The sequence below is a fragment of the Oratosquilla oratoria genome, chromosome 1 (assembly GCF_046742065.1).
Source record: "Oratosquilla oratoria isolate Oo_2021 chromosome 1, ASM4674206v1, whole genome shotgun sequence".
In the NCBI taxonomy this organism is placed as follows: Eukaryota; Metazoa; Arthropoda; class Malacostraca; order Stomatopoda; family Squillidae; genus Oratosquilla; species Oratosquilla oratoria.
The window spans coordinates 40471373-40488147 of record NC_134777.1 but is presented as its reverse complement, the minus strand read 5'-3'; the positions used below and the strand labels follow the sequence as shown (position 1 = coordinate 40488147).

Sequence of the window (16775 nt, the reverse complement as noted above, 5' to 3'; positions counted from 1 at the left end):
AAAGAATTTAATAAGTTTCCCTTTCCCAATCCAGTTTATGGTTTCATTTTCAACCTCGGTACATATGTGCACGTAGATATCTGTTTGTCTTTACATATGAACATCCATAAGCATGATTAATAAAGTATCAGTGGTTCAGCTATGGAATAGTCTCTAGAATCTGTTGATATGTCAGAAACCTTTCACAGCTTTTGATATTTGCATTTAACTTAATTATCATCTAACTATAGGGAAACCTTTACGCAGTAAGGAATTAGCCTATTCACTGCAATTTACAATGTGTGAGCCAGCTGTTGTTTGCGGACGACACTGCGCTTGTGGCAGGATCGAAGGAGGGATTGAGGAAGTTGGCGGCAGAGTTTGGGAGAGTATGTGATAGAAGAAAGCTAAAGATAAATGTGGGTAAAAGTAAGGTGATGAGATGTACAAGGGGTGAAAGTGGCAGTAGACTGGAAGTGAGCATTAAGAGAGAGCGACTGGAGGAAGTGGATAGTTTTAGATACTTGGGTGCAAATGTGGCAGGAAAAGGTGGAGTAAAGGTGGAGGTAGAATGTAGATTGAGAGAAGCGAGTAAATGCCTTGGTGGATTAAAGAGTATAATGAGGAATAGGCATTTGGGAATGGATGCTAAGAGGAGACTGTATGAAGGAGTGATTGTACCAGTAGCACTGTATGGGGCAGAAACATGGAACATAAGAGAGGAAGAGAGAAGGAGTTTGAATGTGTTTGAGATGAGGTGTCTGAGAAGTATGATGGGGGTTACTAGGCTAGATAGAGTGAGAAATGAGGAGGTGAGGAGGAGAACAGGGGTGGAAAAGGAGCTGGGAGATAGGGTTGATGAAAGAATATTAGGATGGTTTGGACACATGGAAAGAATGAGTGAAGAAAGACTAGTGAAAGAGGTATGGAAGGCAGATGTGGAGGGAGTGAACATGAGGGGACGTCCTAGGATGAGGTGGATGGATGGGGTGAAGGGGGCTTTGGGGAAGAGGGGAATGTCTGTTGAGGAAGGACGGGAGAGGACAGAGGACAGGGGTGAATGGAGAATGGTTGTATATGGATGATGTGATTGCATGAGGTGGAATGGGCGGGGTGGTGGGGGGTGAGGTAGTATGTGTGAGCAAAATTTGACGCAGCCCGAAGGGATTTCTCCCCGTCCTCTCCTTTTATGCAATGGGGGGACGGAGAGGGGGGTCGCCGATTTAATGAAGCGGCCTTGCTGTGGATGTGTTGTGTCTTGCGACACTGCTTCTGACCCAGGGCAGTGGACAAGGTGCAGGGATGATCCGTCATCCAGGAGGTGCTCAGATAAGAGGGAGGGTGGAGGGGCGTGGAGTGTATTCAGGGATGGAATGGGTGCAAATGTTTTTATGCCTATCCCTTTTTGGCTACCTCCCTTGTAAGGGGGAAAAAGCCTTGGTATATGTATGTACATCTGCACTGGCCGCTACCAGGCGAATTTAATCACCCGGTGAAAACCTGCACGTCGAAAGGATTGGTGTTCTCTCCAAGCTCCAAAGGACATACGTGCCTGTGTTTGTGTATCACTGCAAACTCTCCTCGGTAATACCCCCAAGAAGCCCTTTGGCCATGACTGTACGCAGATGTGGTCTTAATCGAAACGTGGATGGGAACACGTTCGCTACAAGAATGCAACTCAGAGAGTTTCCTCCTCCCAACTCCGGATGATGATGTTAAACAACTGAAGACAGAAACCAATTATGAAGGTGCGATATCTTTATTACAATGACGCTCTTTACAAGGCTATTTCATTCAAGTTAAGGTTCCGAGGTTGAGTCGCGCTAGGCTTGAAAAACTTTACTGATATACTTGAAAAGCTTTACTGATATTTTATGCTGCTACTGTCACCCTTTGATCAAGAGGGTAGTGTGCACGTGCGCGCGCGTCTGTATTTCTGTGTGCGTGTGCGTGTGTGTGTGTGTGTGTGTGTGTGTGTGTGTGTGTGTGTGTGTGTGTGTGTGTGTGTGTGTGTGTGTGTGTGTGTGTGTGTGTGTGTGTGTGTGTGTGTGTGTGTGTGTGTGTGTGTGTGTGTGTGTGTGTGTGTGCTTGCGCGTGTAAGATCACTGCATTACCAATATCCCGGGCACTATATGAAGTCAGAGTTGTCATCCTAGAGAACAAGAGCTGTCGATCATGAGATGAACACGTGGACCAGGACCATGGTGGATCACATAAAAACATTCTTAAGTCTCTGTTTACTGTCCCCGACACTTGAACCTAAGCCATGTGTCTTAGCTGTTGAGTATTTGCAACAAAAGAAGTTGTTTTTGCAAACAAAAATGTATATAGGAATTTGTTCATTGCGAATAAGAAAAGTCTGCTTTCCACCAATGCACGTCTTCCACATTCCACACAGTCAACAAGAATTAGGTCTAGATGTCTTATTCATACATGATCATTCCTCGTCTAAATCATTATTTATAGACAATTTATAATTTTATCATTATTACTATTATTATTATCATTATTTTATTATTATTATTATTATTATTATTATTATTATTATTATTATTATTATTATTATTATTATTATTATTATTATTATTATTATTATTATTATTATTATTATTATTATTATTATTATTATTATTATTATTATTATTATTATTACTATTACTATTACTATTACTATTACTATTACTATCACTATCACTATCACTATCACTATCACTATCACTATCACTATCATTATCAATATCACTATCACTATAATTATTATTATTATTATTATTATTATTATTATTAATTTTATTATTATTATTAGTTTTATTATTATTATTACTACTACTACTACTACTACTACTACTGTTATTATTATTATCATTACTGTTATTACTATTATTATCATTACCGTTGTTGTTGTTGTTGTTGTTGTTGTTGTTGTATTTGTTGTTGTTTTCATCATTATCATCATTATTGTTGTTATCATTATCAACTTCTTAGCATATATCCAGGATGAATTTGCACATGGTTGTATCTTTAGATGCTGCGTCTCTCAAAATCTCTACTACCAGTGAATTCCATTTGTATTCCATCGCATCGTTCTGCGCAGAACTAGTCTCACTTCGAGGCCTTGTGAACCTCTGACACTTGTGCCAATTGTTGTTGTTGAAATTGTAATCGTTCTCACTGTTCTTTTGTTTTATGTAAGATATCGATTCAGCCTAGCCCCGGTTTCGAGACGAAGCGAACCAAAGAAGTTGACCTTGAGCCGAGTCGGAATTCCAGCCGGATTGAACTGATCATCTCAACGAAGCTAAACCAAGTTAAATAAGCTAAAGTAGAGTAGAGTATAGTGAAGTAATGCAAACTAAAGTAAAGTAAAATAAAGGTAAACAAAACTTAACTAAACCCCATTAAATATAACCTAAACTCCACTAAACTAAATTAAATTAAATTAAATCTATTAAACTGGGCTAAACGGAAATTGATGAAACTAAAGTTATGTTAATCTGTATATAACCTCATGCAAAGAAGCAAATGAATCGGGATAACTGCGTTTGTTGTGCATTCATAAGAGTGCTTATCTCACATTTGCTTTGTTGTACATTCGAATCCAGCATTCCATCTCGATTTCCAGCTGTGACTGTTACCTGCTCTTACAGTCTAAATGCATAGTGCAAAGGTGATTCCTCCGGTTACATCCTCGGTCGTCCGGTCAAGTTCACTCCCCACACCTCTGCCTTCCACACCTCTTTTACTAATTTTCCATCATTTATTCTTTCCATGTGCCCAAACCATCCCAATAATCTTTCTTCTGCTCTATCTGCCATCTCCTTTTCCAGTCCCGTTCTCCTACTCACCTCCTCATTTCTCACTCTACCCAACCTTTATCATACTTCTCAGACTTTCATCTTATATACATTTATTAAATTTCAAGTGTCTGCCCCATATAATGCCGTTGGTACAATCTTTCATAAAATCTCTTTATATCCATTCCCAGATGCCTATTTCTCATAACACTTTAATCTCCCAAGGCATCTCGTTGCTTCTCTCAATCTACAATTTACCCCTGACTGACCTTAATAACTCTCCCCTCATCCCATATATCTACAGAACCTCCTACAGTGTCTTCCTCTCTACCCTGTCATAAGCCTTTTCCAAATCCATAAACACCCAAGAAAAAATTCCTCACCTTTTCCTACCTCAAATATCTGATCCTCGCAACACCTACCTTTCCTAAACCTACACTTTTCCTCCCTCTGTTCCTCTCCTAATCCTCTCAATAAAAAATACGTCAGACAATTATTTCAAACATACAAATAGATGAATATAAGATTGAACAAATGCTTAAGTCGATAAATTCAAGAAAAGCGCTATTGAAAACAATTCTTCTCTTTCTCTGGTTGGGACACAATGAAGTCGACTTAATAGCCACGATCTTAAGTTTATGATCTTCCTCTGCGTTTAACATGATAACGAATATTAAGGATCTACTACCATTGAAATGTATAATTTAATACTATTACAAATGTACGAGTTGGGTGTAATGCTAGAGAATCTATAAGAATCACCATGGAAATAAGTTCAGTTTACATGATCACGTGCAAGAAATGTGAAGTGTTTAGGATCTAAATTACAAAGACGGAGGCGTGTGACCGTCAAAAGATTGTAGTAAACACAGAGAAATTAATCCGTACACAAAATGAAGGATGGAAAAGAAAGAGAGACAATATAAAGAGCAGGAATTTAATTAATCTCCAGCCAAGTCGACAAACCATACAAAGAATTGTTTGATTTATTTGAAATTTCATCATTTAATGAGCGTATAGAGATGGCATGATACTAGCGTTCAAATTAATGAAAGAAGTGGATAAAGATGACAGGAAAGATTTCTTTGTTAGAGACGGAAGGGTGTTTTAATCATCGGAACAAATTAAAAAAGGCTACTTGCTTGTAATGTGTCAGGAAACACTTTACCGTACATATTCGTTAAGTTCTGGAATAGAATACAAGAGGCATTAGTCCAATACAAACCTAGAACTGATTTATAGTTAATTGTGGGAATGAAGAAAAAGATACGGGGTCACATGAGTGTGATTTCTATATTGTCATAGGATGAAATACAAGTAGTTATATACACAGACACAATCATGCACGAACTCATTTAAAAGCACAAACAAAAATTTAGGTAAATACAAACGCACGCACACAGGCACACAGATACACACACACACACACACACACACACACACACACACACACACACACACACACACACACACACACACACACACACACACACACACACACACACACACACACACACACACACATGACACACACACACACACACACACACATGACACACACACACACACACACACACACACACACACACACACACACACACACACACACACACACACACACACACACACATGACACTCACACACACGCACACAAACACATACAGATCTTCAACGGACATAGACTGTTCCTTCTTAACTGGATAAATGATGTAAACCTTTCTGTTATAATGTGACACCACTTCTTGCCATATTACTTACCCACCAGTATTCGAAGACTGAGAAAAGACACAAGAACTAATAGGCAATTGTAAAGTAAAGAAAGTTTTTGGACAACCCTAACTATGAAAAAATAAAATAATAGTAAAGCAACCAAAGCCAGAAAGTGGAAGAGATATTTTTCCGGGGGGCCATGAATGATAACATCTCTCACTCGAGATGATGGTGGGAGTTCCTCTTTGCCGAGATTCGTGTTCCCGTCCCGCAGATTTTGTTCACTATTGACATCTTTGCGAGCGCGCACACGCGTGCGTGCGTGTGTGTGTAGGGGGGGGGGGTGGTGCGTACGTGCGTGCGTGTGTGTGTGTGTGTGTGTGTGCGTGTGCGTGTGCGTGTGCGTGTGCGTGTGCGTGTGCGTGTGCGTGTGCGTGTGCGTGTGTGTGTGTGTGTGTGTGTGTGTGTGTGTGTGTGTGTGTGTGTGTGTGTGTGTGTGTGTGTGTGTGTGTGTGTGTGTGTGTGTGTGTGTGTGTGTGTGTGTGTGTGTGTGTGTGTGTGTGTGTCTCCCGGTAGATTTTTCCTAAAAAAAATTGGGATTTTCTGTTATTTTGATACTGCTATACTTAGTTTCAAACAATTCATGTCCTTAATGAGGTCTTTCAGGCAGAAAATTTCTGTTGTCCAAACACTGGCAAATAGATCAACATGTTTCAGCTCTTCTCTTTGTACATATTACCATATACACAGTATCTCATGTGCGAGTCTATTTCTCGAGGTCAATAGAATTGCTTACTAATGAGGTATTGGTAAGTCATATGTATCGTAGCATAGATCTATCTCAAGTAGAATTTACTTAATCTTTTCTTAACAAAACTCTCGCATACCTCATGAGGCCCATGACAAAAAAAAAAAAAAAAAAAAAAAAATTAGACTGACTTCAAAAAATCTAGACACGCAACACTTCACCAGAAAATTCAATCATCCGAAAACCAAAGACAATAAAGCAACAACAACAACAATAGCAGCAACATCTTCAATGAAAAAAATAATAACAACATCGCAACAGAACTAACACCAAAAGGATCGATTAACTCTACAGTCGCCGCATGAGTTGTGGTGATAACTAAGCTCATGGGTCACTTGAAACCGGATTAGCTAATATCCTAAAAACTGGATTTTCTCGATTCCAAAATTTCTTTGAACTTAACCTTGTCAGTCTTGAGTCTCACACCAGATTGTCTCGACCTGTAGAGTGCAACGACGACCTCATGCAGTCGCTGGAAAGTAGACGCGTAGAATCATAGTACAGTAATGGAATGGTACTTAACAGTTAATATATACATACACTTTCATAGCAAAAATAGAGAATTGTTCTGAGCTAAGAGGGATGGAGAGAGGTAGGGATAGAAATAAAGTAGAAACTCAAAACACATACAGACGCAAATATATTGGGAGAGAGAGAGAGAGAGAGAGAGAGAGAGAGAGAGAGAGAGAGAGATCTACATGAATTACGAAAGCAGGAGAGGAAGATCTTGCATCTCCTTCAGTGGAGGCAAATGTTGTCAATGTATAACAAAATCTACGGGACGGCAACACGAATATTAAGGAAGAAGCGCTACTTTAACATCTTCATCTCAAGTGAGAGATGTTATCATTCAAGGCCCCAGAGAAGAGAAAAGCTTTTCCACTTCCGGATTTCTGGCTGAAACAATGCACCGCTACATCATCAACTTTCATTGTCCTTCCTGCTGTATGTCTCCTTTTTCTTGGGTGAGTGGGCTTTCTCTCTCTCTCTCTCTCTCTCTCTCTCTCTCTCTCTCTCTCTCTCTCTCTCTCTCTCTCTCTCTCTCTCTCTCTCTCTCTCTCTCTCTCTCTCTCTCTCTCTCTCTCTCTCTCTCTCTCTCTCTCTCTCTCTCTCTCTCTCTCTCTCTCTCTCTCTCTCTCTCTCTCTCTCTCTCTCTCTCTCTCTCTCTCTCTCTCTCTCTCTCTCTCTCTCTCTCTCTCTCTCTCTGTCTTTTTCTTATGAACATGGCGTGGTGATTCGAAACAAATTACTGGGTCATTGCATGTTCAACTTGCTCTTGATTCTATTACCCCACGGCACAACCTTGCATGATGCTTTCATCTGGCTTCTTAGAGTCACTTTTTTTTAGTGAGAGAATCATGTCAAAGATACCATAATTTCGTCCTGAGGAGTCCTATCTTTTACTGATTTTGATATCCAGAGACGAGAATTACATGTCATTTCAGTAAAGAGTTTCTGAAAGCCTACATTGTCCAGACAAGGAAAAATGAAGGATTGTTCGGCATACTTCAAAGTAGGTCACGTGGTAATCGTTCAGTAAAATGTCCTTTTAGCAGTGGATTTGAAACCACAAAACATGTTATTTTAGTCGCGAGTGCCGAAGTTCCGTGTTGCAGCAGAATATATGTTTTTTCTTTAACCAGAGTTTCTTGATCAGATGGACATTACTCTCCAAAAAAAAAAAATAATAATAATAATAGATAACTAACTAACTTACTAAATAAATCAATGAATAGATAAATGATAAATAAATAAGTAAATAGATAAATAAATAAATAAATAAATAAATAAGTAAATGAATAGTTAGATAATAGAAAAATAATTCAATAAATAATCAAATCAAATATAGTAAATAGGTTTATAAAATAATCTGAATAAATAAATAAATAAATAAATGAACAATCAATTAAATAATAAATAAATAATTTGATAAATAATTAGATGAAATAAAGTAAATAAAATTATAAAATAATCTAGGACTATTGGTCTCTATTTGCACAAGCCTAATTTACCCAACCCCAATTACATACTGTTCTCTGATGTCCTTATTTGCTGTCCCTGATTTGCTCCCTCTCGTTCATGCTGTCACTCGGTGGCAGTTTCGTCAGTATGCGTCCACAGGGAAGACAAGAACAAGCTGCTAGACTGAATGGAAAGAAAATAACATTTATGAGATTCGTGGAGCTGCTGATGAAGTTTGGCCAATTCTCTCAAAAACCGCCAATTTTAAACATTTAGGCAAAAAGTCTATGGCTCTCAGAACAAGCGCATTTTTTTTCCTCATATGTTTTGTAAGACTATATAATTAATGTATGGGTTTTGCAATCTATGTGGTATATTTGAATAACATTAGTAGGACTTCTTTGTACAATATAAGTAATCCAGAATATTTCATGGGATATTCAATGAGTTTAACTAAAAGATAACGCTGGATCGAATCATCTTTGTGCATGTGTGTGTGTGTGTGTGTGTGTGTGTGTGTGTGTGTGTGTGTGTGTGTGTGTGTGTGTGTGTGTGTGTGTGTGTGTGTGTGTGTGTGTGTGTGTGTGTGTGTGTGTGTGTGTGTGTGTGTGTGTGTGTGTGTGTGTGTGTGTGTGTGTGTTTGATAGACAGAGAGAGAGAGTTGTCCATAGATCAGTCTATATACAAGCTCTGAACTACTATCCGGCCGGGATAGTAAAAGCTGTCGATTACGAGTCCAGCACATAGACATATACAAGAACAGGCCAAGACAGACAAACAAAGAGACATTGATATTCTGGTATACTCTTATATTCCTTCTACCCAACTCATATGAAACACAGCGGAAATGTAGATGACAAATTATCTCTGAATATATTCATATTAATTCCATTGTAACTCGAATTCACATTATGCACATTTCCTTCAGATGATTATTTTTTTTATGTCCTTTCTAATGTGAGACCTTTGTTTGCAGATGGCGCTTAGGCTGACGATGGTCGCATTTTTGCTTGTCGGAGTGTGGGCCGTGGAACAGGAACATTCAGCAAATCAGGTAACAAAGTCTTTTAGACGATCAGTGACGAACATATTTTTATAGTTCATATTGATTTCTGGATGATGGCTCTTGCCATTCACTTCTTAATTCACATTCCGAGTTCTAAAGAATTTTTCCCATAGTAAAAGGTCTCAAAGAGAAATTAAATTCACCCATTTCTTTTGGGATCTATTGAATTGTTGTAGTTATCCATTCCCTCTGACATCTTTCATAGACTCTAATCTTCATCAATAGATATCCCTCTTTGTCACAAGAGCTTTTTTACTTTAAAGATCTTTGATTTACTAGAAATTTTATTCTAATGCTTAATTTGTGTAGTTCCAGTGTCTCAGGACCTCATATGCTCGCCTCTGTAAGATAATAAAGTTTTGCTCTTGTACCCAATTATTTTTTTTTGTAGTGTCATGATCAGTCTCCACAGACACTACTATTAACTTGTTCACGTTTATAGACCTATCGTAAGAACTGTAATACAAAGCTAATGTACAGTATTAACCTTGTCTGAAATTTCAGCCTGACAAGTAGAAAAAATAGATTTGTAGCTTTAACCTAAATTAGGTGGACGAGGAAGAAGGGTCACCAAGTAAATGCAGTGGTTTCCCTTGATTTAGATGTACTGTTTCTTAATGCACTGCTTCTGGCCCTGGCAGTGGGCAGTTGATAGGAATGACCTTTCATCCACAAAGAGCCAAGATAAAAGGAGAAATGATTAACGGGTGGGAGCGAGATGAGTGTAGGGTGGGTGGTTTGCCTGACTCCCTCCCTTGTAAGTGGGAAGAATCCTATTGGTATATAAACTGATAAACCTAAATCAATACTGTTATCTAACCAATCTTTGGACAAGGCATATTAAGAAACTTCTTTGCAAGATAAAATGAGCACAAGTTCTCTGTTGAGAAGGAAATGAAGTGGACTCCTCTCTACATGGACGCATTTCTCTAATCTATTTCACTATTGCAGCTTAACGCGGAAGGCGACGACAATGAAGGTCGAGGGTGCCAAGGACATTGTGGCGTTATTGAACCTACGGCACCTGTAATCCCCCTCCCGACGACGGGCGTCAAACCGACCATCGACTATCAGCCACTCCTTACTGGTCTCGAGACAGGTTTGAGTGGTTTGGGATGGGCTATGACTTCCATCCCGCTCCTGGCCCTTAATATCGCTGGTATTGTCCTGCTCGCGATTATCGTCCGTAAGTACAACGTGATATGTTCGTTCTTCGCATTTTTTCGTATATTTGGTCTTCCTCTTCTTTTGCTATCGTGCTGTTCTGTGTCTTGGTGATCTTCATATATCTGTCATTTTCATTTTCTTTACATGCTAATGACGCCATATCTTCGCTGCCTGAACTTTTTTTCTGTCTTTTGACAAGTGAAGCTTCATAAAGACGAAACTCTCATTTTAATTCCCCATATTAATTCATGATGCATTTACCTACAATGAAACTGGGGGCATTAAGAAAACCAGGATGATTTAGTTCTTCTTAGTGTTTTCTTTCTAAATTCATAATCAAAGTAAAGCTTTTATTTTACCCTATATTGACACATCAAATTATAAGCGACTGAAAACAGCATGTTGCGTTTTTTGTCAAGAAAATAGTTTGACCCCAATTATCATCAACAAATATCACCTGTCCCAGATAACTGAGAGCATAGGATAATCGTGACGACTCTGACTTTAGCAAAGCACTTCTTAGCATGCATTTCTGACGTCAGCATTACTAAGTTGCCTGAGAGTGGATAAGAGAAGAGACTTACGTGTAATAAAAACTACTATTTCCCACTTATCTACTACGGATAAAAAATATATATAATAATACAGACAAAACCTCTTCTCCCTGATTTTTTTTTCTTTATTATTATTAACCAGAGTCCTTACACTTTTACCGTGAATCAAACTCTCACATCCTCATTTCCTTGACTCTTTCTAGTCTAGATGCATGCTGTGACAAAACAAAAACAAACAAAAAAAATCATGAATAACTATAAGACAATGATTTTGCAAATTTGATGTTACTTCTTATTCTCTTGTTTTACTGAGCTTTTCATTCTGCTTCCTCCAATAATTTATTTAGCTTTCAAGACTAGATAAAGTTCTATATGTATTCATATAGCTATAACTTCTTTTAGACGCCCATTTCTTGGTTAAGCGTTCCTATACCTACTATCTTAGTTTTGCATTATTTCAAACCCATGACTCAATCATCTACTCGCTTGTTGTTCACTCACACACGCATACACACACACACACACACACACACACACACACACACACATACACACACACACACGCATACACACACACACACATATACATATATATATATATATATATATATATATATATATATACACGTCCCACTTTTTCACAGTGCCCACCGATCCAATGACTTGATCAGTATATACTCCTTTCAATACAGATCATTTGGTAAAGGGAGGCGACACCGGTCCTGCCTATGACTATTATTCCTACTCTGCATACCAACCCTCTTCATCTGGCTACTCGGGAGGTTCTGGAGGACACGTAGGACATGGAGACGGTTCAGGGTATGGACGATCCCTGGCGACTCCCCTGTTTTCCATGGAGACTGTGAACGGAATCTTTAAGAAGCTTCTAGACGCCGTAGACAAATACGAGGCGGCTGACGCCTAGACTTAAGGACGACAGAAATTTCCCCTATGACGTTTTGATTTCTATTACCAGCATCTTCAATGGACGTAGACTGTTTCTTCTGAACTGGATAAATGATATAGATCTTTCTATTACTGTGTGACAATACGTCAGATTATCTACCCACCAGTATTCGGAGACTGAGAAAAGACACAAAAGCTTGTAGGCAATTGCAAAGAAAACTTAAGTTTTTGGACCACCTTAGCTGTGAAAAAAAGAAAATAATACTAAATTACCAAAGCAATATTACGCTTATGACTACTTTATTCTGACTGACTGTGATGAGAAACTGAAGACTTCTAAATGTCATGTGAACTAAAATTCTCATCGTGAAATGTACGACGGATACATAACTAGTGACGTGTGACAGTTTTATGAAGGTAGAAACAGGTATTTCCCAACAAGGGATTTTACCAGCCTTACGACACTTAAGACACAAACCTTTAAGACTTTTAAGGGAAGATATGACTTTGGATTTAAGTTGACAAGATATGACTTTCCCCCACCTCGACTGAAGATGCAACAAATTAAACAAAGACACCTTTGACATGACTTTGCTTAGCTAGTTTTATTTGTATAATTCTTTTTTTTTTATTACCTGACTTATGATCTAGTAAGACGATGACGTTCAGACCTATATGTGAGTGATGCTTTTCTTTGGAGGGTACACTCATTGAACAAAGACTACGAGACTACTGGAAGACATGAATCGGGTGTTGACGATGTGTTCCTTTCCTTTGTTGTAATGACTTCAAGACCTGTATTCTAGACTGTATAGGACAAGTTGACTCTGTATAGACTTCCTGATCTGACAACACTTAGACCATTTTAATACTAGCTAAGTATTCACGGGTTATTGCAATATAGACTTGAAGTAGTAGTCAGCATGATATCATTCTTACTGAACTGTGTTTGACTATATGTGCTGTTAAGTTTTACTGAACAGATACATATTCATTTTTACAGTGTCCATATGATAAGTAACACTGACTGAGTTTATATACCAAGACTAATCTACGAATGACATTTTTTCACTGGAATTTTACAATTCCATGGGACTCGTGACCAAGACATACACTCTGGAAAGTGTTTCCTATGCTAGATGGTTTAAAATCATAAAATAACACAGCTTGCATTACAAGACATACACAAGTACATTACTTTGGCACATCAATTTACACTCGCAGTAAACTACACTTCATAAAGTTAATTTCTACCCTTTCAGCTAATCTTCCAAGTTCTTGTTTTCATTACAGGTAAACTAGTACTATAAATGCATATTAACAAGAGAAATGCATTCAATCATTTTTGTATGACAAAAATGATGTGATAAATCAGGTACTCATGTATATCATTATGTTTCACTTCCCAGTTCTTCACCTATGACAATCACAATACTTACCTGCTTTGCATGCGTTTTCTATCTACAGCCCAGTCTTCTCCATCTTTCCTTTATTTCATTCGCTTTGTTTTATATTTGTTTTATCTCTCCCGCTCCTCCAACATGTTTCCTTATGTGATTTCAATTTTTCTTTAAACTTTCCTGGTTTTATTTATGCCTTAATCATTTCCACAAAGTTGTCCATCACCTTATTCTTATCATCACTACAGGTTTCACGATTTCTTTATCTGTATTAACCTCTTTCCTCCTCCTAATCATATTCATCTTCTCTTTACTTCTGTTAATCTGACGCACGGGTCACACTTGGCAACTCGAAGCTGCAGGCGGCTCCGAGCTTTGGTATTTATAATTTATTTATTAATGTAGTTACTCCTCTCGCAAAATGAAAATGCGAAGATTGAGTATTGTTCATAGTATCTACAAAATAGCCCCAGTAGTTTTGCTCCAACGACATGGCTGACAGAAGCCTCGTCGTGGTTTTTAGTTCGTACAATTGCCTTGTTCTCAACTCGAGTCAGATTGCTGCAGGGATATGTTTTGTGCCTAATATTTAAATGTTCAAAGATCTTTGATGAAATAAATTCGTCGAGATGAGTCTGAATTTTATTCTTTTCCACTTTGTGAATGGTATATTAACGCAGTCCGAAGGGAGTTTTCCCCGTTTTCTGTTTTTCTGCATACAGGGACAGAGATGGCAGAAGGGTAGGGTATCATCTATGAAGCGAACTTGCTGTGGATGTACTGTGTCTTGCTGTATTGCGTTTGACCCAGGACAGTGGGTGGATGCAGGTATGACCCGACATCCACGAGGAGCTGAGATGAGGGGTGAGGGTGTTGGAGAGGAGTGAAATGGGTGTGAAAAAATACATGGCTTTGACTTAGCTACCTTCCTTTTAAGGTGGAAAAGTTCTTGGTATATACAGTAGATATACAGAACACAGATACACTGAAACACGACTCGGTAGCGCGGTTGGTAGAGTCCCCGACTATCACTACGGCGATCCGGGTTCGAATCCTGCCCAGGGCTGAAATAATTTCAGTATCGCTGCGCTTCGAGTCTTTACTCCAATTCTGGTGGGTGGGGAGTTGGGGGAGTGCGTGTAAGGCCACAGCATTACCCATAGATCGGTCATATACGAGCTCTGAGCTCTTCTCCGTGAGGGAAATAGCTGTCAATCACGAGTCCAATACGTGATTCAAAGACCAAGGTGAGTCACATGAGATGAGATATGAATGATGAAATTATTAGGAATATTCATAGCAACTATGAGAAGCTCAGGACATTTACACAAACTATAATATAGATAAAAACGTGAACTGAGTTATATACTTGTCAATCAAAGCACTCTAAATGGTAATACATGTGTATAAACATACACACACACACACACACACACCGCTGTTCCATGGCGCAGTGGGCAAGGGGGTGAAGTGGGGCCATCTGGTCCCGGATTCGAGTCCTGATCATATGAGTTGACACACGCACACGCACACACACACACACACACACACAAATACTCACACGGCTGCTCTTTGTTGGGTGAATTCAGTTAAAGCCATATCCATAATGGTTGGCATGTCGGAAAAAAATCTCTTTATATATCAAGCCTCTAGAGGAACCCCGGGCCCCACAGAGGAATCCTGGTCCCCCATAGGAACCTCGGGCTCCACAGAGGAACCCTGGGCCCCAGAGGAACGGTCCCCCAAATGAATTCTGGTCCCCCATAGGAATCAGGGTCCCCCAGATGAACCACGAACTCCTCAGATAAACCCTTGGCCCCCAGAGGAACCCTGGGCTTCCAAAGGAAACCCGGGTACCCAAGAAAACCCTGGGCTTCTCAGAGGAACCCCGGGCTTGAAGAGAACCGGGCTCCCAGACGATTCCTGCAACCCCATAGTAACCCCCGAGCCCTCAGAGAAATCCCGTGCACCCAGGCGGAACCCCGGGTTCCCAGAAGAACCCTAGGGCTTCCCAGAAATTTTCCTGGTCCCCAGGGAACCTTGTGCTCCCCAGAAGAGACCCTGGGCTCTCCAGAGGGGCCCCAGGCTCCCCAGAGGAGCCACGGGCCCCCAGAGGAACTCCGGGCCTCCAGAGAAACTTTGGGATACTGGGACCCCAGAGGAACCCTGAGCCCCCCAGAGGACCCCCGGGCCGCCAAAAGGAACCCCGGGTAAACAAAGGAACCCCGGACCCTCAGAGGAACATCGGGCCTCCAGAGGAACGCTGCGTCTCAAAAGTATCCCCGGACCTCTAGAGGAACCCCGGGCCTTGAGACGAACCCCGGACTCCTATAGAAACCCCAGGCCCCCGATATAAACCCCGGGCCCCCAAGAGGAACCCCGGGCCGCCACAAGAATCTCAGGCCACCCAAAGGAACCCCAGACCCTTAAAGGATTTCAGATTACCAGAGTAATCCCGGGTCTCGAGAAGAACCCCGGGCCTCAAGACTAACCCCATGCCTCTAGAGGAGCTCCGGGTATCAAGAAGAACGCGGGCCTCTAGAGGAACCCCGGACCTCTTGAGAAACCCCGGGTCTCAAGAGGATCCCTGGGCCTCAAGACTAACCCCAGGCCTCTAGAGGAACTCCGGATATCAAGAAGAACCCGGCTTCTAGAGGAACCCCGGACCTCTAGAGAAACTCCGGGCTACCCAGAGGAACCCCGGACCTCAAGACCCCCAGGCCTCTAGAGGAACTCCGGATATCAAGCAGAACCCGGGCCTCTAGAGGAACCCCGGACCTCTAGAGAAACCCCGGGCTACCCAGAGGAATCACGGCCCCTCCAAAGGAACCCTGGGTCCCCCAGAGGAACCCCGGGCTCCCAGGGGAACCCGGACTCCCTAAAAGAACTCGCCCCAGAGGAACCCCGGACCCCCAGAGGAACCCCAGGCCCTTAGAGAAAACCCCGGCCCCTAGAGGAATCCCATGCCCCTAGAATAATTCCGGGCCCTAGAGGAACCCCGGGTTCCTAAAAGAAAATCCCTCGCCCACTAGAGGACACTGTGTCTCTTGAGAAACCTCGGTCCCTAAGAGGAACACCGAGTCCCCAGAGAAACCTGAAGAGGAACTCCGAGCCCATAGGGAAACACTGGCCCCAGAAGGAACGCCTTGCTTCAAGAGGAACCCCTGCACGAAGAGAAACCATCATTTTGTTACCCTATCTGTATATCAATTGTTTGCTTTCCACCCGTACATAGGATGTCTCATTTTTGCCGGGTTGTATGGTGGTGTGATGGCTCCATAAAATAAAAAAAAAAAAAAAAAAAAAAAAAAAAACAGGAAACCAATATCTTTATTCATACATTGATGTCAAGACATAAAACTTTCCATATGGATGTAATAAATCTTAGAGTGTCTTAGAAGTTAACATAGACTAAGACAAATGCACTGA

General features: G+C 40.5%; 1 protein-coding gene across 1 annotated transcript in view; it reads left to right on the top strand.

Annotated features, from left to right (window-relative positions):
- Window positions 1-13974, top strand: part of LOC143032901 (uncharacterized) — a 22494-nt gene extending 8520 nt beyond the window's left edge. Inside the window, exons 2-4 of the mRNA XM_076198139.1 lie at window positions 9230-9307; window positions 10271-10505; window positions 11733-13974. Of these exons, the coding sequence (XP_076054254.1) occupies window positions 9230-9307; window positions 10271-10505; window positions 11733-11965 (546 nt within the window). The 3' untranslated portion in view covers window positions 11966-13974. The remainder of the gene's footprint in view (window positions 1-9229; window positions 9308-10270; window positions 10506-11732) is intronic.
- Window positions 13975-16775: the final 2801 nt, after the last annotated feature.